This window comes from Lissotriton helveticus, chromosome 1_1 (assembly GCF_964261635.1).
Source record: "Lissotriton helveticus chromosome 1_1, aLisHel1.1, whole genome shotgun sequence".
NCBI classification, from domain to species: domain Eukaryota; kingdom Metazoa; phylum Chordata; class Amphibia; order Caudata; family Salamandridae; genus Lissotriton; species Lissotriton helveticus.
The window spans coordinates 487,710,460-487,737,926 of NC_136057.1; the positions used below are offsets into that span (position 1 = coordinate 487,710,460).

The 27,467-nt window shown below is 44.7% G+C and overlaps 1 protein-coding gene across 1 annotated transcript in view; it reads left to right on the top strand.

Moving 5' to 3' along the window:
• Positions 1 to 27,467, top strand: part of RIC8B (RIC8 guanine nucleotide exchange factor B) — a 508,522-nt gene that overhangs the window by 161,204 nt on the left and 319,851 nt on the right. Inside the window, exon 4 of the mRNA XM_078673927.1 lies at positions 9,172 to 9,266. Within this exon, the coding sequence (XP_078530053.1) occupies positions 9,172 to 9,266 (95 nt within the window). The remainder of the gene's footprint in view (positions 1 to 9,171; positions 9,267 to 27,467) is intronic.

The window sequence follows — 27,467 nt, forward strand, 5'->3', positions numbered from 1 at the left end:
TGGGCTGAGTACTGTACAGCCAAATCATCGCATGAAGAGCCAGAATGTTCGGAAAGAGAAAAAAAAACTCCAGAATCCACTTCCATATTTACTGTGCCACGCACATTTTCTTCCATGTTCAATTTACTACCAGAAGCCACGATGGCGGAAAGGTTAGACAAAACCTCATCCGTGGATTCCTGAGCAGCCACTGACCCTATTTTGCATACAAGAGTCTCTCCCCGAATCCAGTTCGCCAGGTTCTCCCAAGTTAATCACTACCTCATCCGTTGGGGCAGCCCTATCAACTTTATTTTTCCTATTCTCCCTTTCTTTCTGCCTTTCTGCAGTAGTCGCGAAAAGCGCAGGTATTTTCTTTCCACCTTCCCCTATAGTGGCTCTCCCCTTCTCCTGGCCGCTGGCTCCCTGATTTTGCGATGCCTCTATCAATTTTGGTAGTTTAGTTGCTAGCGCATTATTAGACTCAGCGCTTTACCCAGCTTCCTCCCTCACCTGTCCGGCCGTTACAGCAGTTTCAGTGGCCTCAGCTGGGAGTTCATCATGTCCGCGCTGCTTGGTGCGAGAGCCCTTCGCCGGCATCAACAGCTTGGCTCCAGTCACAACTTAGTCATGTGCAAAGTGCGTTATGATGCATCCAAAGGCGATTGGAGAGAGGGAAGGAAAGTTATGTTTCACCGAACATTGGAAGCGGTCATGGGTCACCATGAATGAACCTGATTCCCAGCCTGTAATGCCATCATTAATACCAGTGACTGGTAGCCCTTTATGACTCTGATTCGGATTTAGTCCAAGGCTTACAACATGTTCTTCATGAGCACGACAAAGTGGCAAGCAAACTGCTCCCCCTCACTACACTTTTGAAGGGGTTTATTTGGACCTGCAGTATGAAGGGGAGTTCTCCGGAGACTGAGCTTTACTTGCCACATATTCTACCAGCGTAGAAAAGTGCTTCCTTCACAGTTGTGGTGCGCAGAGCAACTAAAGCCTTCAAACTAAATCTGCAAACGATTTCAAATAAAATTACATTTATTGACTTCCTTCAGCCAGTGCTAGCCTCCATATGATGCAGACTGCCCCTGGTGATCCAACATTCCTCACGCAACACCCAATTCTATACAGGCTTTGACTAGTAAGGTGAGTCCTTTTGCCTTTTCAACTAACCCTCCTGATGCAAACTCTAAGCGCACTGACTCCATCGGAGAAAAAAATATGCATTCTTCAGCCAGCCTAGCTTTCTCTTGCTGAATACAGTCTGCCTGTTGGATGGGTATACCAACCCTTTGTCTGATATAGCCAGCAAAATCTTGTTGGATTCCAAGAGGACATCTGAGTGGATCATGACCAAACCATTTAGGATGGACAGGATGTAGCAAAGTACATGCTGACCTTGATACTACTGACTGTGCAGGGCATCTGACGCCACTTTAGTACTCAGGCGGCACACCTAGAATCATGCAACTGGATTTTCAGTGAATGTCCAAGTGTCTCTAATTGCATTTTGGGTAGTATGCCGAATAGGCTTTAGTATTAAAATTGAAAGAAAGTGCCGGGCTCTTGTCCTGTCAGGAGGCAGCCTGCACCAGCCCATTTCTCCAGTTAGCCTCACCTAAAACAGTACCAACTACTAACCGTGAAAGTGGGTAGAGGATGTGGCGCCAGAGCTCCCTGCTTCGGAGCTGGGGATCCAGGGGCCAGCTGTACGACTATTTGCTTTTGCGACACGGAAATTGCGGAAAAATTGCGAGTCGCAAAAGAAAATGTACAACTGTGTCAGAGGCACTTAGCAATTCTCAATGGGGTTGCAAAATGCGAGGCTCATGAATATTAATGAGCCACACGCAATTTGCGACCCCATTGGGAATGGCTGAATCTCCCAGGGATGGTGGCCTGCTGGGCTCAGCAGACCTCCATGTCTGGGACTGCTTTTAAATAGAGCAGGTTTTTTAAAAAAAATGTAGCACGTTTTCCTTAAAGGAAAACGGGATGCATTTAAAAAAAATGAATGAAATGTCTTTGTTTCTTTTTTTAAGGGCAAGCAGTGGTCCCAGGGACCACTGGCTGACCTTTGTTGTCGACAACTGGGTTCACGAACCAGGACGTCTGCGGTAGAAATATACGGACTTATCAAGGTCCAGGAATTGTTTAAAGGATATACTTCCAGGAACTATACATTGGAATACATAGCTTTTTGTGCCACCGTGGGCCAACTTTGCTGGTGATTTTATTTGCATTTTTTCTACATAGAAGGAATTTCTACAATAAACTAGGTTGAGATTGGGTAGCAACCTCATCAATATCTACAAAAACAGCTTCTTGAGCCTTGAAAAAGCCCTGCAGGCGAAACTCACGTCGGCTGTTGCTACCATCTTCGTTATTTCCGAAATAAAAGACAAAAGACCTGATTCGGGAGTGTGTTTGAGGTAATTTTTGAAAGGACATTGAAACAAGGACTTATTGGACACATATCATGAGGAAAAAACTCCTCCAGTGCTTGCTATAACATTTGTTGGATTATAGATATAGTGATAGGGTGTGCTCTGGTGTACTACGATTAATCATAGTTTCAGACCTCATAGGTCTAGAGATAAAAATACCCTGGTGGGTGGGTATTACAACACCATCCGAGCACCCTGTACGAATTCATTTGAAAATGTATATCTAGACTCAGTATGTCAAGAGATGTGCAGACCAATCGGCAAACCCACACTTTGTTTTTCGAATATGATACTAAATAGGACTTTAAGCAAAATCGAATGTATTACTGTTGTAACAACTTTTATGCCTTTATTTATTTGAATTGTTAGTCAGGGGTTGTTAACGCAGCTTTACAACACATTAAAAAGTGTTTGTTATTTATATTTGTTGTTTGAAGTATGTACAGATAAGGGCTCAAAATATCGGCTTTAGGTGATTTTGCATATTTTTGTACTGGCCGGGACATTAAAATACCACTGGTGCCGGTAGAAAACCGACTAGATGGCAACCCTAGTGGGACCTTAATTTGGCTCTGAGCTTGCTCATTTGCGTGACAATTTAGCCTATACACAATTGCTTCTTCCTGCTCATTATTAAGAATGTACTCCTCATTGCAATAACCTCTACTTGTCATGCTAGTGAACTGCAGGTCCTGTCACCCCCTTCTTTCCAGACCACGTTTAGGCCCGGATGAAATTAAAATTACACCTGTGCAATTCGCATAATTTTAGGAGTTTTGCATTATGCTTATAACACAAAATTCCAGAAATTATGCCAATTTGTATAATTATGCACCACTCCCAGTAAATTTTTACATAGAATGACGCAATTTTGGTAATTCACCATAAAAATGTTGTGCGAACGCGCAGAAACAACGGCGTGAGCAGCAGCTGTTTGCAGTGCTCATGTTTAAATATGTCCTTGTGACAAAAATGTATGCAAGAAGGCAATTCATGCTAAAATATTGCAGAATGTTGCTGTAAATTTGTGTAATTACGCAAAAGCAAACTAAGCAAATTCCATACATCCCAAACAAATTGGAGCTGAGGACCCGGGCCTCCTTTCTACCTGAAGTGGTATTGCCCTTTCACAGAGGACAGTCAATCAACCTGCTTTTTTAGGTCCCGTCTGGCGTTGCAGCGCATGCGCTGCTCGCTCGGCGAGGGCTATTGTGATCAAGAAGATCTCTGAAGGGCACTTCAAGTGCTGCCTCTCTTTCTTATTGACGAGCGTCATTATTTATGTTAAATGCTTGCTCCCTATTTGCAATGAGGCTTTTTTGTTTGCGCCCTGTATCCTTGTTGGCACGCCCATGTGGACTGGATTGTGTACTAGCGGCGTCAAATGCTGGGCTTTATCTGGTGTTGAAGCACTATTTTATGGACACATAGGGAGACTGGCATCTGTGCGGCGATAGCTCATCGTGCCGCTGTACAGTGTTGATCTTTTCACAGTGCTTTGTTTCCCGGTATTTTTTTCTTCAGGTGTGCACACACGAGCATATGCTTTTTTTGTATTGTTTAGGTGCCGCTTATCGACACACTGCATCTGTGCAGCGATATCTCGGAGCCTTGTTCTCTGGTTAGTGCGTATTTCACTGGACACTGCTATGCTTTTTACGGCGCTTTCTTCTCCAGCTTTTTCTTTAATGCGCATACGCAAGTGTATATTTATTTAATTTGTGTGATGCAGCTGATCACTTTCCCTCAGCACATAGATATCTCTGAGCTTTGTTCTCCGGTTAGTACGTTGCTTTTTTTCCGCACACAAGCATATGTTTTATTTTTGTTTATATTGTCTCAGTGCCACTGTATAGTGTTGATCTTTTCGCGGCGCTTTCTTTTCATGTATTTTTTTGTTCAGGTGCGCACACACGAGCGTATGCTTTTTTTGTATCGTTTAGGTGCCGCTTATGGACACACAAGGAGACTGGCATTTGTGCGGCGATATCTCTGAGCTTTGTTCTTTGGTTAGTGCGTATTTCACTGGACACTGTTATGCTTTTTACGGCGCTTTCTTCTCCAGCTTTTTTTTAATGCGCATACGCAAGTGTATCTTCATTTAATTTGTTTGATGCCGCTGCTCACTTTCCCTTGGCACATAAATATCTCGGAGCTTTGTTCTCCGGTTAGTGCTTTGCTTTTTGCACACGAGCATGTTTTTGAACATATGTTTTATTTTTTTTATATTGTTTCGGTGCCGCTGTATAGTGTTGATCTTTTCGAGGCGCTTTCTTTTCATGTATTTTTTTTGTTCAGGTCCACACACACGAGCGTATGCTTTTTTTTTTTATTGTTTAGGTGCTGCTTATGGACACAGGGAGACTGGCATCTATGCGGCGATATCTCAGAGCTTTTTCTTTCTGTTCCCCTTGGTTTCTTGGCCACTGGTTGCCCTTTCACACCTCCTGTCAGTGGGGCCTTGTGGAGGGGAGGGGGCTGCAGTTCCACGCAGATGAACATCTTGCCTGGAGACTGTAAATCTGCTCAACAACAGACCTGGTGGAAGTGTAGTGGAGGGAGTCTCCTGGGGAGGGCTTGAGCGACTCTTTAGGGATGAAATCACGTGAAAAGGAGATGTGAAAGTTGTCAGCTGGACCCCTAGAGACAAGATCTGCTGCGTAGATAGCAGTCCCTGCTGCCAGGCACCAGGAAGACCTGTCTCCCCTCCGCTCTAGCAGGGCTGAGGTGACGAGGAGCGCGCAGGATTGCGGTACCTAACCCCCGCGTGCGTCTCGCGGATTAATACTCGTAATAAAGTTACTGGTAATATAGGAACCACCTCAACAGGTAAAGAAGCATTTGCAATGCAATAGGTCTAGAATTTAGACAAGTTCAAGCTATTGGCATTGTAAATGACAATGCCTTTTATTTATGTTTTATAAACAAAAACAACAAAAAAGGCATTGTCATTTGCAATGCTAATAGCTCAAACTCGGGTAAATGCGAGACCTATTGCATTGCAAATACTTGTTCTCTCTCTCCCTCGCCCTCTGTTTACCTCGAAAGAGGAGGAGAGACTTAATTGGCTTGACCTCAAGCGAGCCTTAAGATTTAGAGTGAACACAAAAAGGAGTATTGTGATGATAAGCTCTTCGTGGGGATTGCCAGTGCTAAAAACAGAAAGATGGTACAGTAGTGATCGCTGTGAAGATGATCGTCCTGTGTATAAAAATGTCTTGCACCCCAAACTAGAAGGAACCCCCAAAGACCTACGGTCTCATTCCACCAGAGCTCAAACGGCCGTGGCAGCATTTCCGAGGGGGTTTCTGTATTAGAGATATTCCAGTTTGCAACTTGGGTGGCAAGGAATATTACCCTCAGGCGTTACTACTGTGAAAGCCAGGTCCATATATAGGAAATGGTTGCCTACTTGATCCTACAAGAGTGTTTGGTTTCAGTCCATTCCTCAGATCCTCCACCTTTTGGGAGATACTACTTCTTCAGGTGAGAAATCTGCAGTTATAAGTATCCATCAGAAAAAAAAGTTACTTACCTTTTGGTACCATTCTATCTCGTAGATCCTCTGTCTCACCCCAGATTCCTCACTGCCCTCCTACCTCACCATTATTTGTAGTGGACACCTGCATATTCTAACAAGCATTGGCATAGCCAATAGATCTCGCCTTTGGGACCTTATAAGTGTTCAACCATGCAACAGTTAATGTTGTTGCAGTAAGGATATTGTGCTGCATAACTAAATACTTATAAGGTCCCAAAGACGTCTCTATTGGCTATGCCAATGCTTGTTTCATTTGCATGGGAGACTGGCCCCATACAAATGACAGCAAGACGTTGCCATTGTTTCCATGCAGTATCAAAGGCACAGCCACAAGGCTAAGAAGTAACCACAAGACATGCTGACAGTAAAAGACAGAGCTGTATTTTCAAACCACGACTCTCTTGTGCTGATGTGCTCTCCTACAGTGAGTTTAAGTTTACTATTTACTTTCTGTAATGAAATAACTAAGTGCCTTTTTAAAGGGAGGGAGGCATCGGTGGCATAAGGACTGGGGCAAGAAGGATGTGGTATTTTTCATTTAGGGCTGGGTGTTGGGCATTGGAGATACAGGGAACACAGTGATAGGAGTAATAATCTTGATTATATGTTTTGAACAGGCTATTTTATTTCTTTCCGTGGGCTTCTTAGATCCTTTTGGTGGAAGAATAGTTTCAGTTAAGAAAATGATTCTAGGTCAAGAGATGACATCAATAACTTGGATAAGAGTGTAAATGGAGTGAGTTATCTGAAGATATTCGAATTCGTTTCTAAACTCAAAATATTCTCCATTGACTAGATCAAGTACAAATAAAATTCTTTTGAATCCCATATGACTCTTTTTAGTAAATCAAGCATCTGTCTTATGATGGAGGGGAGACGTTAGTGCAAGCTTTGGATTCATGCAATGAGCTTACCCTTTAAACAGATGAGAGAGTGGGGTGTACCCACTCAGCACCCGGGGTGCAGTGACACCAATGACAAGTGGCAAAGGTCAGGATTGCAGAATGGAAGCATGCCAAGGATTCTAACGGGGGTCCGCACTTCTATTCATCCAGAACTTATGCAGCGTCCTCTGCTTGTTGTAGAATTGGAAGCATGAAGAAGTAGCATGACTCTCTAAATTTCTCACAACAATGGTTACATTAACATTCAAGGCCGTGCTTTGCCTAAAGGAACCATTTTAGGATAGATTTGCATGTGGCATTCACAAGGATGAAGGGGTTGGAATAGGCTCTCACTTAAGCACATTGACTAAAAATAATACATAAAGCATCTGCAAGCCGCCACTATCCGCCGAGGCCACAGTAGAGACCTCGTCCATCCACAGCAGCAGTTGAGAAAAAAATAGGAGCGTCTAAGCCCATTAGCTGTATTTTTTAGAAATGACAGAGGCCACCTACAAACTACCAGGTGACCGAGCAGTCACAGGAGCACCTGACGTGACTGACTGCAGTAGAGCAAGCATGAGAGGAAAAGAGTAAGTGGAAGCAAAGAGAGCTTGAGAGAGAGAGAGAAAGAAAAAGAGAGAGGTTGGAAAGTGGGCAGAGAAAAGGAAGATAAGAGGAAAGACTGAGAGAAAGAGACCGAAGAAGACATAAGCAGAGACGAAAGAAATAGAAGGGGAAAGTGAAAGAGGACGAGATTGACAGGGGTGAAACAGAAGCTCAGAGAGAAGGGTGCGCGCCTCGCGCTGAAAGATTAAATAAAAAAAGCTGTGCAGGCTGCAGCGGGAAAGAGGCGGAGGGGTGCACCCGCGAGTGGTGCTCGGACGCTAGGGAGAGCAGTCTGCTGTTTTTCAAAGCACATACTCTGTGCTTGTGGTGTGCCGCTGCGCACTCCCGCAAGCTGTATGCCGCCACAAGCACGAGTATGTGCGTTGAAAAAGAGCTGCACGACTGCTAAAGGTCTCAGCATGCGCTGCATAGGCGAGACCTAAAAAGGGCCCAAGTTGGGATTCGGAAAACTGTCTCCTGCAATTGTTTTCAGCCGATCCATGTTTGAAGGCAAGGCAAAAGAACAATGCCCACACTGACATCAGTGTCCTGGATGATGCCTATATACGCCTCTGCTTTGTCATTTCCGAGGCGCTGGGGTCACCACAGTCTCAGAGAGACTACTGGCGACGTGCAGGATCTGTTGCTTGAAAATCTAGGAATAAAGTCAGGTGCCCCAAGAATATTCTTAAGTGAGGAATATGTATCTGGTTAGACAGAGTATCCACCAGAAGGTAAGATTAGACCTCTCGCTGTTGGCTAAGCAAGCCATCTCCATGCATTGGTACCCCCTTCCCCTTTTAGCCCACTGGAAAGATGAGGCCATAAGATGGACCTGAGTGGAGTGTACCGATCTTCTCAGGGAAGAAATATTAGGTCTCCAGGGGAGAACAATAGCAGGCTATCGGGACACCTTGCATGATGCCTTCATGAAGCATGTTAAGGATGATGCCACCCTAATTATGCACATGCTGATGCCAAACCTATTGCTGCACCATCATATCAGAGCTGCAAGAGAGACTCCCTTTATCGTACCACTTACACACACTCCCTCCCCATCGTGGCCTTACTCAATCCGGTTTTGATACATTGGATAATTGGCGTACTGCCCAAGCGCCGGCACAAATATTGACTTTTGGCCCCAAGTCCCCCATTCCCTTTTGCGGATACTGCTGGGTCGTGGGTCGTAGTTGGGGTTGGGGTGGCGGGGGATGCTCATGTTTACTTTTGTTGTTTTTCCCCTTATGGGTTTAATGTTTACTGATTATGATAGGATACAATGCTATCTCAGTCCCCTTTAGCCTATTATCCACAGCAGCATTTGCTTACGTACTACCAGTGAGACAATCTTATAGTGCTCATCTGCTGACTTCTTTCCGTTGATGCTTGAAACCTTGTTGATGGTATACGGTTTGTTTGACCAAACTTGAATAAATGAGATTCAGAAAATAAGTGTAAGAATTGTGTGGTAGAAATTAAAGCAATATAGACGGTAAATACTTTATAAAAAAAACAACAACAGTCTCGCCTTCCTCATGAGAGGTGAACTGATGCACTGTATCAGAAAGACAGACCAAGAACAGAAAGTCAGAGGTGGAAGATATTCCTTTTTAGTTTGTAAATATAAAATCAGCAGTTTTGAACTCTGCGTGTGCTTTGAAGTCTTCAAACTTTAACGTTGCTTTTTTTTCTGAATTCCTAGAACGATGCCCATCAGTTTCGTTATATGGCTGCTATACTTCGCCTTTGTTTATTAACAAAGGGACCAACTGAAGATAAAACCGAAGAGCTGCACAGGTTGGTATGACAACTCTCTCTGTTGGGGACTCTTAACTTGTTCATGTGAAATCCTATTTCCTTGCAGGACCGTGTCTTAATGCAGACCGATGAGAATACCCAATCTATCCCTTTAGTGTGCTTTCTATCTCAAGGACTTTAGTGTTTCGCAGTTAGTGTTCTGTACCTCGGTGAGCACAAAGTGCCCGCTTAACCACTTTGGCAGTTCTCTTACCCAGTGCTTGAAATGGAAAAATAGAAGTGCAGGTACTCTGTACCAGAGTACCTGCTTGTTTCTGAGAAGTACCGGTACTCTCCAATTAAAAGTATTACATTTCTCTTCAGAAGTGCTGGTACTGGATAGTACCGGCCCATTTAAAGCACTGCTCTTACCCACTTCGGAGACCAAGCGCGCCTAGGGAAACAACACAAAGGCACTTGAGCTTCATGTGTGTATTTTGCGTATTTCATCACACATGTAATACCGTTTTATTGCAAAAAAACTTTACCTAATTAAAATAGAGGGCCCGATATACTGAGCCCTTTTTCGGTCATTAAGCCTGGGATTTGCAAAACCATAGAATTTGCAACCGCAAAAATGGCAAGTGTCAATAAAAAAGGACAAATAGTAATTAAGAACTGACTTTCTGACTTGCGTAACTCCCTTCGCTTGTGATTTGGGGGATCAGTAGTGAAAAGGGCGTCCTCCTTCCCTACTGATTGCAGTTGAATGCATCAGCGAGAATACACTCTGTGTTTTGGCCGTGGCTGAGCAGCCAATCACAAAGGACCACCGTCTGCACCCCCGTACAGCGACAGGGGCTGCCCCGAAAAACTGCCTGCATTCAGTGATTGACATCTTATCAGACCCTTGTGCCAATCATTGAATGCAACCGTTTTTCAAGCCCCCTGACGCTGGACTGGATTGTTGTTAAAACAAAAATGTTGGCATTCAGGGAATGCGAATGCGGTGACGGGAGTCTTCTGTCCCTCGCAGGTCTCCATCCCTTCATTCTCAGTTCTTCGCAGGGGTTCACTTGTGTACTATTGTATTGCGTCATAACTGTTAATGAGGCCGGAGTTTCTGGAACTCCCCTTGAATAGGCTTTTTGTATTGAAGCCGATTAGTAAATGTCGTGCTCCCAAAATGAAGAGGTGGTCACAAACAAGTCGGTGTGCCAAGAACACCAGCTAGTTTGCTATCCCACCATCACCCATAATATTTTACCTCTTCACGTGGACGCCGACCCCATTGTCACTGTATCTTGAACTTTCATTTTTTTTTATAAAAGTGAATGCTGTGTCCTTTTTTCATCCATAGTCGCATTCTATGAATATTTCTTATTATGCGGAGACCACTATTTCGGGCATTTTTCATTTTTCTCATGTTATTGTTGGTTTCATTGACAAGTGTACAGCAAAAAGAATGCAGCGCCAGTAGCGTGGCAGTGAGTGGAGCTCACCGGCTACTGTGTAGGAAAGGATGGAGAAGTGGTAGTCTGACTTAGTGGGCCCAGTGAAGCTGTGAATCCGAGCCCAGCACTGATTTACCTTCTCATGTTGATAAATGCACATCATTGTCCATCTAGCCTTGTATCATCTTGGTCTCTCATAACTTAAGTAATCGATGTCTAGGTTGCTGAACTATCTGTTTTATGGACCTAGATTGTAGCTACTTTTCTTTTTGCTTTGTTCATCTCCAATCTAGCACCATTTGCCTTTCTATTTCTTGTATATGTTAAACCAGAATTCTCTTTTATAATTCTTCTTTTATATGTTTGTCTAGGTATTCTCCACCTGGATAAATGTTTCTCGTGTGATGCATGCTTCTAATCCCAATTGTGGTCTGTGGTCTTGTGTGTTGACGTCTAGACTTAAGCTCTCTTCTAGCCTGCAAAATGACTGTACCCTGCCCTTTGTTATGTCCGTAAACCAGTCACATTTCTGCAGCTGTGCATACAAGTATAACTCAATTATTCACATAGTTTAGCTCGACTCAAACTCTTCCCTCTTTATCCCTCCACTATCCTTTTTCAATTCAAATAACAAACTCGCATGTCCATCGCTCAAATTAATTACATATCTCCTTATCCTAATTCACCACTAATCCTTTTTGGCGTCTGGAGTAGTGTGCGACTCGGTGAAAAAAAAAGCTTCAACACCTCATCAGGGGTAGCAAGTGCTATATAAATGCAAACATTTCCCTCCTCTATCACTCCACTATCCTTTATCGATCCAAATAACAAACTCGCCTGTCCACCGGTCAAATTAATTTCATATCGCCCTATACTAATCCACCACCAATCCTCTCAGGGTTCTGGAATAGTGTGATACTCGCCGAAAAGCACTTCAACGCCTTGTCCGAGTTAGTAAGCTCAATATAAATACTATTAAAATCAAAGTTTGCATTGCACCTTTCTTTTACGTCATATCTGTTTAGAACTGTTCACATACTGCTTGCGTGTCTGTGTTGTCAAAGTTGACAGGCCTTTGTGTTGTTTTGCAACTTGTATTGTACGTAATGGTTATTCTATTCGTACGTTTACATGTATTATGCTGTTTATTCTTTCCTGTTTTGTGAAATAATGACCCTTTTCTGCTGCTTACATACAAATAGTTACTTGGCAAATAATTGGGGACCTCTACGGCTTTGCAAAGTAAAATTATTCTTCCCTTTGCTCATGGATCTGGCCTTCGAAGGTTGCCTGGTCCTTTTACTTTGCTTTTGTCGTGCATTCTGCTCTGCAGCATGGTCCCCGTGTCTTTAGTGGTGTTGGAGCTCACCTTACCTACAACTGCCATACCATTAGTCTACAACCATAAATACAACAGGATCTGCCCTGTAGGCTTCTGTTTAATGTGAGCATACCATTTTAAATAATTTCAATGATATAACCTCTGTGTATTAATGGAATTAATTTGGAACACAGGAGATATTTTTTAGTTAATGAACTATGCTGTATGTTAATGATACAAACGTTCAAGGGTGAAATTACAAGGCGTGTATATAGTGGCTATAAACTTTGATTCAGAAATGAGTTAATGTACATGGAGGAAATATAGCTGAAGAGTATTACCAAACGAAAGGGAAGAAAGTGCGCAGGAAGAAGGAAAATAACTAATGGAGAAATGGCTTAATACCAGACCTGCTCTTGTGCAGGTTCCCACCGACTTCCTAATATCACTGTTATGGCTGAATTGACAAAAAACTACTTTCAGTTTGAAGAAACTTCTATCTTCAGAGGAAAGGCTTTTCAATGGGGGCAGGTTTCGCACCAAACATTCTCATATTATACAGGTAATTCTTACTGATAATAATGTGTACTGAAAACACATTCTGCCTCTGAAGAAATTCCAATGACTTCATCTTGATTTGGCATGGGGAATCAAAACCTTACAGACCTTTGTAAGCTGTCTTAAACATGTACACACAGACTTATCAGCAACCATAGCAACATTTCTTTACCATTTCTAGATCTCACTTTTAAAGCAGTAGCTGGCAAATGAGGAACTCATTTGTATGAAATCTGCCTCCCTATATTTTTGCTGGCTTTAGAACTCTGTGCACTGTACTCCTTTAACCAGAGGTAAAGTGCTTGTGCTCCTAGTTTTAACATGCTACAATTTGGATACTTCTAATTGGCATACACGGCCCTAGTATATTGTTTTAAAGTGTACCCAGAGTCTGTAAATTAAATGTTACCAGGGGACTGTAGCACCCATTGCACCATCCACTACTGTGACGGTGTAAACATGACTGCAAAAAGAACAGTTGATGGACAGAATGCTGCACAATGTCAAACACTCACCCCAGCACAGTGATCTTGGCCTAAGTCCATCATGTATTTGCTCCCTATGCCTTTCCAGTTCAGACCCAGCCATATGCAAATCAGTCCTGACCCCCTGCACCCAGTAGGAACAGTCCCGCCCGAACTGCCAGGCCAGGTCCTCCCTGGACTGGAAACAAGCATCCTGGGACCGGTTTCAGGGCATCACCCCTCATAGACCAGGCTAGCTTGACTCCAGTGGCTTGGAGAGCATGGAACCCAAGTCTGGGCATGCCTGTCTCACTTGGATTGACAAATGCAAAAAGAACATTTTATGGACAGAATGCTGCACAATGTCAAACATTCACCCCAGTGCAGAGATCTGGGCCTAAATCCATATTTTTTTTGCTCCCAATGTCTTTCCAGTTCAGACCCAGTCATATGCAAATCAGCCTTGACCCTGTTCCCCATGGGCCACAATAACACCGAGAGAGAGAGGGTCATAGGGGAAATTTAAAGACCTGCCCAGATTTACATCCCTACATACTACAATATGAACCACAAAAAGAACCGGGGGTCTGAAGGCCAATATTATGGCAGGCTAACCTTAATTGCTTAGAGGTCAAATAGTGCCAAAGTCACAGAACAGCCCAAGACACAGAACTTGACAAACAAAAGTGAATCAGAATAGTGATAAGTGATAAGATCCAATATCATATAGTTGGATTGCTATCAATGTATCTTAATGATCAATCTTATCATTTGGTTGTCCAAATAGGGGGAAGTTATGTCTCTTGATCATAGAGATATGTTACCATCCCAGCAAAGATAGGCTGGATCACGCCCACAGTCACTATTAGCAGAATGTGAGTAACTAGATAGTTGATCACAACAGCAATCGGGTGCAGTGCAAAACCAGAAAAAGTGGTGAATTACAATAGGATGATGAGGTCAAAAATGAACAACATTTTATTAGAACAAGGACTCATCCCCTAATTAACAAGCATTAGAAATGCAATCGGGCTCGGATTTATTTGAGTTTGAGCTAATGGCATTGTAAATGCCAATGTCTTTTTGCCATGTGTTATGGAGTGTCTGCATGTGGTGTGTAGTGGAAGTATGTTTGTTGAATTGTAATTTTACCAATGGTGGCATGCTGTGCTTTATACGAATATGTTTAAAAGTAAAGTGTACCATACTGCGATTGCTTGGTGGAAAAGTGCACTGCCGGCTGGAGGTGTGTGTGCCTGGTGGAAGGGTGCACTGACGGCTGGTGGGTGTGTGCTTGGTAAAAGCGTGCACAGATGGATGATGGTTGTTGGTGTTTGTGCATGGTGAAAGCATTAATTGACGGCTGGGGGTGTGTTGTTGTGTGTGTTGTCTTCTGTGTGCTGGTGAGTGTGTGGTGGTGAGTCTGTGGGGGTGAGCCTGGGGAGTGAGTGTGGTGGTGAGTGTGTTGTGTTGAGTGGTGACAAGTGTGTGGTGTTGAGAGACTGAGGTGTGTGGTTTGTGTGTGCGTTATGTGTGTGTGGTGTATGTGTGTGTGGTGTTTTCTGCACACTCACACACTGCCCCGTAACATTCACACACTGCTCACCCGCACACTCCCAATGTCACCCTGCATAGTCACACACTGTTTACCCTGCACACTCATTCTGCACACTCACACAATGTGCACCCTGACACACTGTCTCCGCAGTCACTCTGCACTCACTGTCACTCTGCACTCACTGTCACTCTGCACTCACTGTCACTCTGCACTCACTGTCACTCTGCACTCACTGTCACTCTGCACTCACTGTCACTCTGCACTCACTGTCACTCTGCTGTCACTCTGCACTCTGCTGTCACTCTGCACTCTGCAGTCACCCTGCACTCTGCAGTCACCCTGCACTCTGCAGTCACTCTGCACTCTGCAGTCACTCTGCACTCTGCAGTCACTCTGCACTCTGCAGTCACTCTGCACTCTGCAGTCACTCTGCACTCTACAGTCACTCTGCACTCTACAGTCACTCTGCACTCTACAGTCACTCTGCACTCTACAGTCACTCTGCACTCTACAGTCACTCTGCACTCACTGTCACTCTGCTGTCACTCTGCACTCACTGTCACTCTGCTGTCAATCTGCACTCACTGTCACTCTGCTGTCACTCTGCACTCACTGTCACTCTGCTGTCACTCTGCTGTCACTCTGCACTCACTGTCACTCTGCTGTCACTCTGCTGTCACTCTGCACCGCCACTCTGCACCGCCACTCTGCACCGCCACTCTGCACCGCCACTCTGCACTCTGCACCGCCACTCTGCACCGCCACTCTGCACCGCCACTCTGCACCGCCACTCTGCACCGCCACTCTGCACCGCCACTCTGCACCCCCACTCTGCACCGCCACTCTGCACCGCCACTCTGCACCCCCACTCTGCACCCCCACTCTGCACCCCCACTCTGCACCCCCACTCTGCACTCTGCACCGCCACTCTGCACCGCCACTCTGCACTCTGCACCGCCACTCTGCACCGCCACTCTGCACCGCCACTCTGCACCGCCACTCTGCACCGCCGCACCGCCACTCCGGCCTGGGGGGGGGGTCCTCCTGGTATTCCGGGCCATAGCACCGTGTGAGGAGCCGGCAGGAGACGGAAACAGTGTCAGAGAGCCATAGCACCGTGTGACCGTGTGAGGAGCCGGCAGGAGACAGACTCAGTGTCACGAGAGCCACAGCGCCGTGTGAGGAGCAGGCAGGAAACGGTCACAGAATTACGAAAGCCACAGCACCGTGTGAGGAGCCGGCAGGAGACAGACTCAGTGTCAGGAGAGCCACAGCGCCGTGTGAGGAGCAGGCAGGAAACAGACACAGAATCACGAGAGTCACTGCACCGTGTGAGGAGCCAGTGAGAGACAGACACAGAGTCACAGCACCGTGTGAGGAACCGGCAGGAGACAGACCACAGAGTCAGGAGAGCCACAGCACCGTGTGAGGAGCAGGCAGGAGACAGACACAGTGTCACGAGAGCTACAGCACCGTGTGAGGAGCCAGTAGGAGGCAGACAGTGTCACGAGAGCTACAGCACCGTGTGAGGAGCAGGCAGGAGACAGACACCGTGTCACGATAGCCACAGCACCGTGTGAGGAGCCGGCAGGAAACAGACACAGTGTCAGGAGAGCCACAGCACTGTGTGAGGAGCAGGCAGGAGCCAGACACAGAGTCACGAGAGCCACAGCACCGTGTGAGGAGGAGCCGACAGGAGACAGACACAGTGTCACAAGAGCCGGCACTCACACACCAGCTGCAGTTTCAGGCGTCCGATCATACTCCATACAGTCCACCACTATTATATTTATATATGTACAAAATTCTCTTTTCTAGATATTTCAACTTCACTATCGTCCACAAACAATGAACTACACAGTCACAACTAAATACATTGAATTAAGATGGTATTATATGCTGTGCACAGAAGCCGAAGGAAAAATCACAACGTCGGACAAATATTCTTTTAAACGAATCGAATCCCCACGCCGCTGTTGAGTGGCTCAGGACAGGGTTTCTCCAGAACGCGTTTGGTGCACTTCACGGGACGGATCTCTTACGAACTGTGTTCACCCGACCGTTTCCGCCATTCATGTCGCAGCCAAGTTCGTATTTCTTTTAATCTTTGCGAATGAAGAACAGCGAAGTGTCCATCTCCACGTATGGACTGTGACACCTCCAGACATATGTGTGTCTAGTGTATGAAACCCTTCTGTCGCCATCCAAGGAGTTAGTGAAAGTCTTGTTCTCGGCTCCAAACTCTTCCTCTGAAGTAATTGCCGGCGCTCCTCTCACGGCTACTTTCTGTTCTTAGAGAAAGGGTCCAAGTGTCCGCTAATGATGGCCGCAGCTCTTACAACTACTTTTCGTGTGTCCGTGGGCTGGAATGAGGTTTCTCGCGCACACAGCTCACGTGCCGCAGGACTGAGCAATAAAAAATGATGTCATATTTGACACTGTGTGATTCCGGCTTGGAGCCCGCTCGAGTGCCAGAGTCTCAGGAACACTTTTTCACATTCCCGAGTGCGCTTCGAGCGGGGGAAGCCGAAGAAATGGTGAAAAAAACAAAAGGCGCTTTATTCGAAATACACATAAACATCTTTATGAGGCGTGAACCTTGCAGTGCATTGTTGCGTACCTGTAAAAAATGTATTGTATTAAAAATATATATGTACGTTTAACTTTATTGCAACACATTCTTTTTAGCGCTCTGTACCGTGCTCTGTTGCTCCAAAGCGGTGTCAATAAATTGGTAATACATTTTCCGATCCCAAAAGGATGAAAGCGCAAGGATGTAGGCTTACGGCTAGAGCGGTCGCCCTCGAAGCTGGAGAACGGGGTTCGTGTCTCGGCAACGACGCTCAACATCCGTGATTCTGGACAAATCACTTAATCTCACCGTGCCTAACAAAACAAGGAAGCTGCGCGCTGAGCGCTGCAGAATTGTGAACGCGCCCGGCCATCTGGATTCACTAACGGAGGCACCCTGACAGCTCCTAATTATAATTTATGTACTTCTTTGCGCGAGCACGAACGAAATATGCCCAAAATGGCGGAACAAAACTACATTTACCCTATCACTTCAAGCCTATTAAAACGAAAACACAAGGAAGACGAATCACTGGCCAGATGACAGAAAACCCTAAGGAATGTGTGGAATTCCTCTCGCCAAGGCCCTAGGAGATACTTCTTTTTTTTCTTCATTAACATTAGGATCTCGAAACTCCTCCCCCACTTACAGTGGGGAGGAGTCCGAGCCCTAAAAATGAAACAGTGCAAGGGGCAGTTTAAACAAATAACTGCAGAAAAAAGGCCAACATGTTTCAGCCAAACGGGAAACCAATCCCTAGGATTTCTTTAGGGCCTCTGCTCACAAACTTTGCTACTGCATAAACACAGTGTTAGTACCACTCAGTGAAAACTCAAAGGTGTGACTCAAAATAACATAAATATAACTTCCATGTAATAAGTCATGAAAAAGCAAAATGCAGGTGGGAATAAATACAACCTGATGTATACTACTCCTCCGCATCAAGGGATGTAGCTGATATCTAAAAAGATTTTCATAAAGGAAAGTTAACATCTATTCAATTCTTTGCCAAGTTCATATCAATTTTTGCTTATTCTGAAACATTAAATTTGCTCACCCAGCTTGACCGGAGACTGGACCTCACCTCACCTGGACCATGCTCAGGAAATTGAGGCCCGCTCTGAGAAGAAAACATAAAATGGAGACTGTAGAATAGAGGAATAAAAAAGCCTGCAATATTGGTCCCCTGATTTCCTCAATCCACTCTGCCCCCCTTAATATCACCTCCTCCTCAAAAAGGTGTCAACCAAAGACAGCCCACGGGCTTGAACCCTCAAAATTACAGAAACCAAAAGACGAACACTCACACTTCCAAGACTATAGATCATTATTCTGATAGTACCCCTAGTGTTGATTAGGGAAAACTCTCTGGACCTGTTTCCGCCAGATGGAATGATATAATACAGCCAATGTCATCTTAGTAGACCATGTTAATAGTGCTTGTTTGAGCACCCTGAATCAGTTCTTAAAGCGCCTTATCTGTGTTCCAAGGCCACTTGGGCTAGACTCTAACTCAATAATAAGACAGTCCCCCTCCTGGTTACTTAATAGGGAAAACTACCCGGACCTACTGCTGCCCAGAGGAGTGGTATAATATAGTCAATAGCATCTTTGTGAGCAAGATTAGTAGTGCTTAATTCCCCTACAACGTTAGTAAAAATGCCCACGATGCCTCTTCTGTTTAGCAAAGTTACTTGGACTGGAACAAACCTGCTTCACACTGGACCGTGCTTAACAGTAGTCCAAAGCATCCTACGATCACAAACTGAACTGTTCCCCAAGCCCGCAAGCTCCTACCTGTCCGTTGTTGCCTCTGGTGGATCCCAAGTCTAGGGGGAGGCAACGACGGGATCATGTTCTGCGTTCAAATAGGATGTACAACTGAGCCTGTACAATGGCCACCGTAGACACGCCCCCACCGTTGCGAGCCCGTATGCATGGCGCGTGTCCACTCGGAGTAACTCTCCTGCCCATCATGTATTTACGCAATATTATTTTTGATCTATAAACCCGAGCAGGATCAGAAGAGTAAATGCCTCCTCTCTATGATCAAAATGCTGAAACAATCGAGGCAAGTGGATCGAACTCTCGCGTTGTCCCGCAGGACTACAAAATGATGTCATGGAGATGACGCTTGTAGTTCCCAACCACGGGCAACGATGCAGCCTCGAGCAAAAGGACTACAAAAATGCGTCATAGGTCTGACGTTTGTAGTTCTTGTTTACAAACTCATTCAAGGTCATTATCTCGGGGCACCCTTCGTGCCCCTGTCAACTGATGGTATCCCCTCATAACATAGTACTGTCAATGCCTGGAGGTGTCATTAGTGAATCAGTCTACAGAGGGTGCTAGTCTCTATTGATAGATGCTTATTACAAGACTAGGCCGACTGCTTACATTAGCTCCCGGAATCCTGTGTATAGAGAATGTATTCTAAATGTAGCTCTGACAGCAATGTTGTGTATATAAAAAATGTGCAAATAGCAGACAGTATAGAGGGGTAAGCCTATGTCTCAAAGCTGATGTGACAATGCTGGTTTGTACTCATTCTGTTATGTATCTATCTAACAACAAGGCTAAGGACGATGGTTAATTACCATCCAACTCATGGTTACAAGTATGATATATGCAAGGTGTGTATGTTAACATAGAACAGCTATTTGTTGTGAATGCATTATAGGTACTACCCACATAGCAGAACCATATTACAGGCTTGACCAAGGTATATCATCGTTTAGCCCGCATGTATCGCTCCGAAGCTAAAATATCCATTTCTGCTCTCTAGTAAACAAATATCTGGGGATATTGCTGATGTGGGATGGTATAAATAGTTTTTCCCATACTGTCCATTGAAAGTCTTCCTCCCCATGATTCTTTTCCACAAAATGTTTAGTGAGGCTCGTCAGTGTCTTTTTGCAACGGAACAAACTTTTGTGTTCAAGCATGCGTATACGCACTTTCCGTGTAGTCATTCCAACATATCTGGTGGAACAAAGGCAGGTCAGAAGGTATATAAAATTGTCACTATTACAATTAGTAAAGTGCAAATGTTCCCAAGGGCGATCGGTGCCTATGTCCAATGTCGTAGAATGTTTAGTCTGTGGACAAACTGAACAACTCCCGTATGGATGGTGTCCAACCACTGCTGGCAAATTCCAAAGAGTCCCAATCGTTCTTTTAGGTGTATCCTTCGGGCGTGCGTGTACCTGCCGGTCACGTGTGTTGCTCGCCCTCTTGAACGCAAACAGTGGTGAAGCAATTTTCTCACTGCTATGGTTTAAGATACTCCAATGCCGGCAAATTATCTTCTGGATGTTATTAGTTCTTGTGCTGAAAGTGTTCACAAAGGTCAAACGCTCAGTGGAAGATTTTGGTACTGGTGGCTCGAGCAAGGCTTCACGGTTGTAATTCCTTGCCCGCTTCAGTGACCGTTAGATCAATGAGTACGGGTAATGTCTTGCCAAAAGTTGTTGGGACAGACCCCTTGCATGATCCTTAAAGGTCCTATCAGTGGAGCAATTCCTCCTTACGCGGAGAAATTGCCCTTAGGGCAAATTGTCGCGGAGAGCCATAGGATGTTGGCTCTCATACTGCAGTAGAGAATTTCTAGCCATCGGTTTCCGATAAAGTTCACTCTGCAGACCGTCAGGAGTGGCATAGATAGATACATCTAGAAACAACAGTGTCTGTTTATTGATTTCTACAGTGAATTTAAGATATTGATTCCTAGCATTGAGCCATTTGTGGAACTCCAATATTGATTCATAGTCTCCTCTCCACACCACCAACACGTCATCAATATAACGTTTCCATCATCGGATAGACGCAAAAAATGGATTGGTATGTGTGAGCCCATGTTGTTGTTCAAATGCATGAACATAAAGATTCAACAAACTCGGCGCAAAAACGCTGCCCATGCTGGTCTTTTTTTTTTTTTTTAATATTTTTATTGAAATTTGTTTTTGCACATATAGCACAGCACAACATTTAATCCAAAAACAAAATTACACATGTTATTTACTTTTCCATTCAAACTACATTTTTCCTAATTATAAAAGAAAATATGAGTTACCATAGGCCTTTCGTACATACACCTATTCCAATAGGACTGAGCGGGATCGACCCGTATATCGTTCCTAACACCACTCCGCTATTCCTTCACTATGTCCCCTTTCCACAGCATCAATGGTTTCCAGATCTTCTTACCTAACGCCCTACCCCTTTTTCCTTTCCTTTTGTATATCCCCTTTTCAAGATTGTAAACAGCCAAAAGACTAGCAAGCCAATGCTGCATAACTGGGGGAGTCTTATCCAGCTATGTCCTGGCAAGCATCAATCTTAAAACAGCCATAGCTAAAAATAAGAATTCTTCGTGGATATTGTTATATTCTGTTGCTACACCTAACAACATTAACTCGGGGGTAAGGACGGTGTTGACCCCTATGAGATGTGTTAAAAATTGCTCAATATCTTTAATTAGCGTATACAATTGCGGACATGTAGAAAAGATATGTATAATGTCAGCTAATGGTGCAGCACAGCGAAAGCGCGTCGTCCCTGAAGTGCCGCGCCACTGGGCTATTCTAGCCAGAGTATGGTAAAGCGAAAAGAGCGTTTTGTAATGCTGAGATTGCAGCGGGGCTGAGCACAACACCGTACAGCCAAGCTCCAGGGAATCTTGAAATCTAGCCATCTCAATCCCTAACTTATTCACCCATTTACCACCATGCTTCTCCATATCGTCTGGCTTAGTAGTAACCAGATTTGCATATACACTGCGGATCGACACTCCCCCTCCCGTCCCTATTGCGTCCAGTATGTAATTATTATTAAATCCTGGCACCCCCCCCCCCGAATATTACACAGGAAGCTGCGTACCTGCAGGTATTTAAAAAAGCTGTTCCTACTTATATTAAACTTATCCTGCAGTTCCACAAATTGCATAATCCCTTGAGTGCCTATCAAATCACCATGCTGGTCCCTGATGTTTGAAGATATATGGTCTCTTCAAAATGGAAGAAGTTGTCTTTCATGGCCAGTTTCGCAAGGGACATGATGAAATTAACAGGTGATATCGTGTCCAAATCAACCTCCCCAGGATGGATGTGATGGTTTCTAAGGTCTCATCCTCCCACAACTTGGCAATGTCGTCTTGCATTTGAACAACAACATGTGCTCACACCTATCAATCCATTTTTTGCGTCTATCTGATGGTGGAAACGTTATATTGACGACGTGTTGGTGGTGTGGAGAGGAGACTATGAATCAATATTGGAGTTCCACAAATGGCTCAATGCTAGGAATCAATATCTTAAATTCACAGTAGAAATCAATAAACAGAGACTGTCGAATTTCTCCACTGAAAGGACCTTTAAGGATCATGCGAGGGGTCTGTCCCAACAACTTTTGGCAAGACATTACCCGTACTCATTGATCAAACGGTCACTGAAGCGGGCCAAGAATAACAACCGTGAAGCCTTGCTCGAGCCACCAGTACCAAAATCTTCCACTGAGTGTTTGACCTTTGTGAGCACTTTCAGCACAAGAACTAATAACATTCAGAAGATAATTCGCCGGCATTGGTGTATCTTAAACCATAGCAGTGAGAAAATTGCTTCACCGCTGTTTGCGTTCAAGAGGGCGAGCAACATACATGACCGGCTGGTACACACACGCCCGAAGGATACACCTAAAAGAACGATTGGGGCTCTTTGGAATTTGCCAGCAGTGGTTGGACACCATCCATGCGGGAGTTGTTCAGTTTGTCCACAGACTAAACATTCTATGACATTGGACATAGGCACCGATCGCCCTTGGGAACAGTTGCACTTTACTAATTGTAATAGTGACAATTTTATATACCTTCTGACCTGCCCTTGTTCCATCAGATATGTTGGAATGACTACATGGAAAGTGCGTATTCGCATGCTTGAACACAAAAGTTTGTTACGTTGCAAAAAGACACTGTCGAGCCTCACTAAACATTTTGTGGAAAAGAATCATGGGGAGGAATGCATTCAATGGACAGTATTGGAAAAACCATTTATACCGTCCCACCTCCGCAATATCCCCAGATATTTGTTTATTAGAGAGCAGAAATGGATATTTAAGCTTCGGAGCGATACATGCGGGCTAAACAATGATATACCTTAGTCAAGCCTGGAATATGGTTCTGTTATGTGCGTAGTACCTATAATGCATTCACAACAAATAGCTGTTCTATGTTAACATGCACACCTTACATATATCATACTTGTAACCATGAGTTGGATGGTAATTGACCATCGTCCTTAGCCTTGTTGTTAGATAGATACATGACAGAATGAGGACAATCCAGCATTGTCACATCGGCTTTGAGACATAGGCTTACCCCTCTATACTGTCTGCTATTTGCAATTTTTTTATATACACGACATTGCTGTAAGAGCTACATTTAGAATACATTCTCTATACACATGATTCCGGGAGCTAATGTAAGCAGTCGGCCTAGTCTTGTAATAAGCATCTATCAATGGAGACTAGCACCCTCTGTAGACTGATTCACTAATGACACCTCCAGGCATTGACAGTACTATGTTATGAGGGGATACCATCAGTTGACATGGGAACGAAGGGTGCCCTGAGATAATGACCTTGAATGAGTTTTAAACAAGAACTACAAACGTCAGACCTATGACGCGTTTTTGTAGTCCTTTAGCTCGAGACTGCGTTGTTGCCCGTGGTTGGGAACTACAAGCGTCATCTCCATGACGTCATTTTGTAGTCCTGCGGGAAAACGCGAGAGTTCGATCCACTTGCCTCGATTGTTTCAGCATTTCGATCATAGAGAGGAGTCATTTACTCTGCTCTGATCCTGCTCGGGTTCATAGATCAAAAAATTATTTTACATAAATGCATTGATGGGCAGGAGAGTTACTCCGAGTGGACGCACGCTATGCATACGGGCTCGCAACGGTGGGGGCGTGTCTACGGTGGCCATTGTACAGGCTCAGTTGTACATCCTATTTAACCGGGGAACATGATCCCGTCGTTGCCTCCCCCTAGACTCGGGATCCACCAGAGGCAACGACGGACAGGTAGGAGCTTGCGGGTTTGGGGCACAGATCAGTTTGTGATCGTAGGATGCTTTGGACTACTGTTAAGCACGGTCCAGTGTGAAGCATGTTTGTTCCAGGCCAAGTAACTTTGCTAAACAGAAGAGTTATCGTGGGCATTTTTACTACCGTTGTAGGGGAATTAAGCACTACTAATCTTGCTCACAGAGATGCTATTGACTATATTATACCACTCCTCTGGGCAGCAGTAGATCCGGGTAGTTCTCCCTATTTAGTAACCAGGAGGGGGACTGTCTTATTATTGAGTTAGAGTCTAGCCCAAGCGGCCTTGGAACACAGATAAGGCGCTTTAAGAACTGATTCAGGGTGCTCAAGCAAGCACTATTAACATTGTCTATTAAGATGATATTGGCTGTATTATATCATTCCTTCTGGCGGAAACAGGTCCAGAGAGTTTCCCCTAATCAACACTAGGGGTACTATCAGATTAATGATCTATAGTCTTGGATGTGTGAGTGTTCGTCTTTTGGTTTCTGTAATTTTGAGGGTTCAGGCCAGTGGGCTGTCTTTGGTTGACACTTTTTGAGGAGGAGGGGATATTAAAGGGGCAGAGTGGATTGAGGAAATAAGGGGACCAATATTGCAGGGTTTTTTATTCCTCTATTCTACAGTCTCCATTTTATGTTTTCTTCTCAGAGCGGGGCCTCAATTTCCTGAGCATGGTCCAGGTGAGGTGAGGTCCAGTCCCCGGTCAAGCTGGGTGAGCAAATTTAATGTTTCAGAATGAGCAAAAATTGATATGAACTTGGCAAAGAATTGAATAGATGTTTACTTTCCTTTATGAAAATCTTTTTGGATATCCGCTACATCCCTTGATGCGGAGGAGTAGTATACATCAGGTTGTAATTATTTCCACCTGCATTTTGCTTTTTCATAACTTATTACATAGAAGTTATATTTATGTTACTTTGAGTCACACCTTTGAGTTTTCACTGGGTGGTACTAACACTGTGTTTATGCAGTAGCAAAACTTGTGAGCAGAGGCCCTAAAGAAAGCCACTTACAGTGTGTATGTGTGTATAACTGGTGTGGTCTTGAGGCGGAAGCCGGGACCTGTGAGTAGTGGAACGTTGCGATTGAGAATTGCACGTAATCGTTTTTAAAAAATTTACTTGCGATTGATTTTAAGAATTGCGTTTAATCATTTTTTAAATTGACTTTGGCTATCCCCCTTGACACCCTGTTCAGATATTGGGACACTTCCGGGACCTGTGAGTAGTGGAACGTTGCGATTGAGAATTGCACGTAATCGTTTTTAAAAAATTTACTTGCGATTGATTTTAAGAATTGCGTTTAATCATTTTTTAAATTGACTTTGGCTATCCCCCTTGACACCCTGTTCAGATATTGGGACACTTCCCTTACCTGCGGTGCCTGACTATCACACATCGGCAGTATTGCCCAACGGCCGCCATCTTGGGTGAGGAGCACGGCGAGCAGACCAGTGCTCGGCCACTCCCGCCCTCGTTACTATAAAATACCCAGAATCCCACGCACTCCGACTTACAGTGTGTACGTGTGTGTAACTGGTGTGGTCTTGAGGCGGAAGCCGGGACCTGTGAGTAGTGGAACGTTGCGATTGAGAATTGCACTTAATCGTTTTTAAAAAATGTACTTGCGATTGATTTTAAGAATTGCGTTTAATCATTTTTTAAATTGACTTTGGCTGTCCCCTTGACACCCTGTTCAGATATTGGGACACTTCCCTTACCTGCGGTGCCTGACTATCACACATCGGCAGTATTGCCCAACGACCGCCATCTTGGGTGAGGAGCACGGCGAGCAGACCAGTGCTCGGCCACTCCCGCCCTCGTTACTATAAAATGGTACCCTCATTTAGGAGGCGCAGCGGGCGCGCGGGCGGCGCGCCGAAGGCTCGCCAAAGGCGAGCCCGTCTGCGCCCGTCCACGTCCGGCCGGGGCTAGGGGCCATTACCCCTGCATCTCTTACAGGGATCGTTAGGAGCTATACCTCTACGGATTTGAGAGGGATAAGATTAGAAGCGAATGTGACTTGTTCACATCTTTATCATCCCTCAGATATTCCAACACAGTGTGGGCATTGTAATGCTCAGCTTAAACCTATGCCCCTCTCTGACAAACAACACTCTTTTAAAATGTATCTTCTAAACTGCAGGTCCTTACCGAGGCACTGCTTAGAAATATCTCTGCTACTCGAGGAGCTCAAACCGGACGCACTCTTTCTTACCGAAACGTGGTTAACACCATATTCGGAACCGGAGTTAGTACAAACCCTGGGGCAGGGGTATCAAATAGTAAGACATGACCGACCTAATGAGAAAGGAGGCGGCCTGGCAATCATATTTAGGGATCATTATGCCTGTTGTTGCCTCCCCAATCCCTTCACTGATTGTGAAAGCATGTCCTTCTGTCTGGAGTTTTCTGCCAACATAAGTTTTACTGGAGCGCTCATCTATCGTCCTCCCGGCCCAGCTAAACAGTTCCATGAATCATTGCCACCGAAGGTTGCAGATCTTGCATCCTCCCCGTCCAATTACACTTTATTAGGCGATCTAAATATCCATTTTGACGATATGACTGACCACATCGCAAGAGAGCTAATAGGCGAATTCTCCGCTCTACAGTTGACCCAGCTTGTCTTATCTCCTACACATACTAAAGGACACCTGCTAGATCCGGTGTTCAGCAACTGCTCTAATCTGAAGGCACTCTCCCCAATAGCACTTCCCTGGACAGACCACTCGCTAATTCCCCTAGTATGGGAGACTTGCAAAATTCCCGCCCTAACATCTGCAGTGCGAGAAGCTCGCAACTGGTCAAAACTCCCGTTGGACCAATGGTCACATGAGTTAGAAACCTCAACACCATTAATTGATCAGGATCCGTCGCTAGCTAATGATACATTTAACAAATGGATAAAGAGTTCCCTTAATGCCATTCTTCCTATCAAGAAAACTGTTTTAAAACGATCTAGGATTTCTGCCCCCTGGTACTCGGATGTGCTTCAGGAGAAAAAGTGTCAATGCAAAAGACTTGAGAGGAAATGGCGTCTGGGGTATGCTGAGTTGGACACATCCATTTATAGAGAGGCTATCAGGGCCTATAAAAATGATATAAGGACTGCCCAGTCTATATACTATACACATAAAATTGCCGAAGCTGGTTCCAACTCCAAAGAGATCTATCAGATTGTGAAAAGCCTCACAAAGCTTCCACCACCGCAATTAACTGATTATGA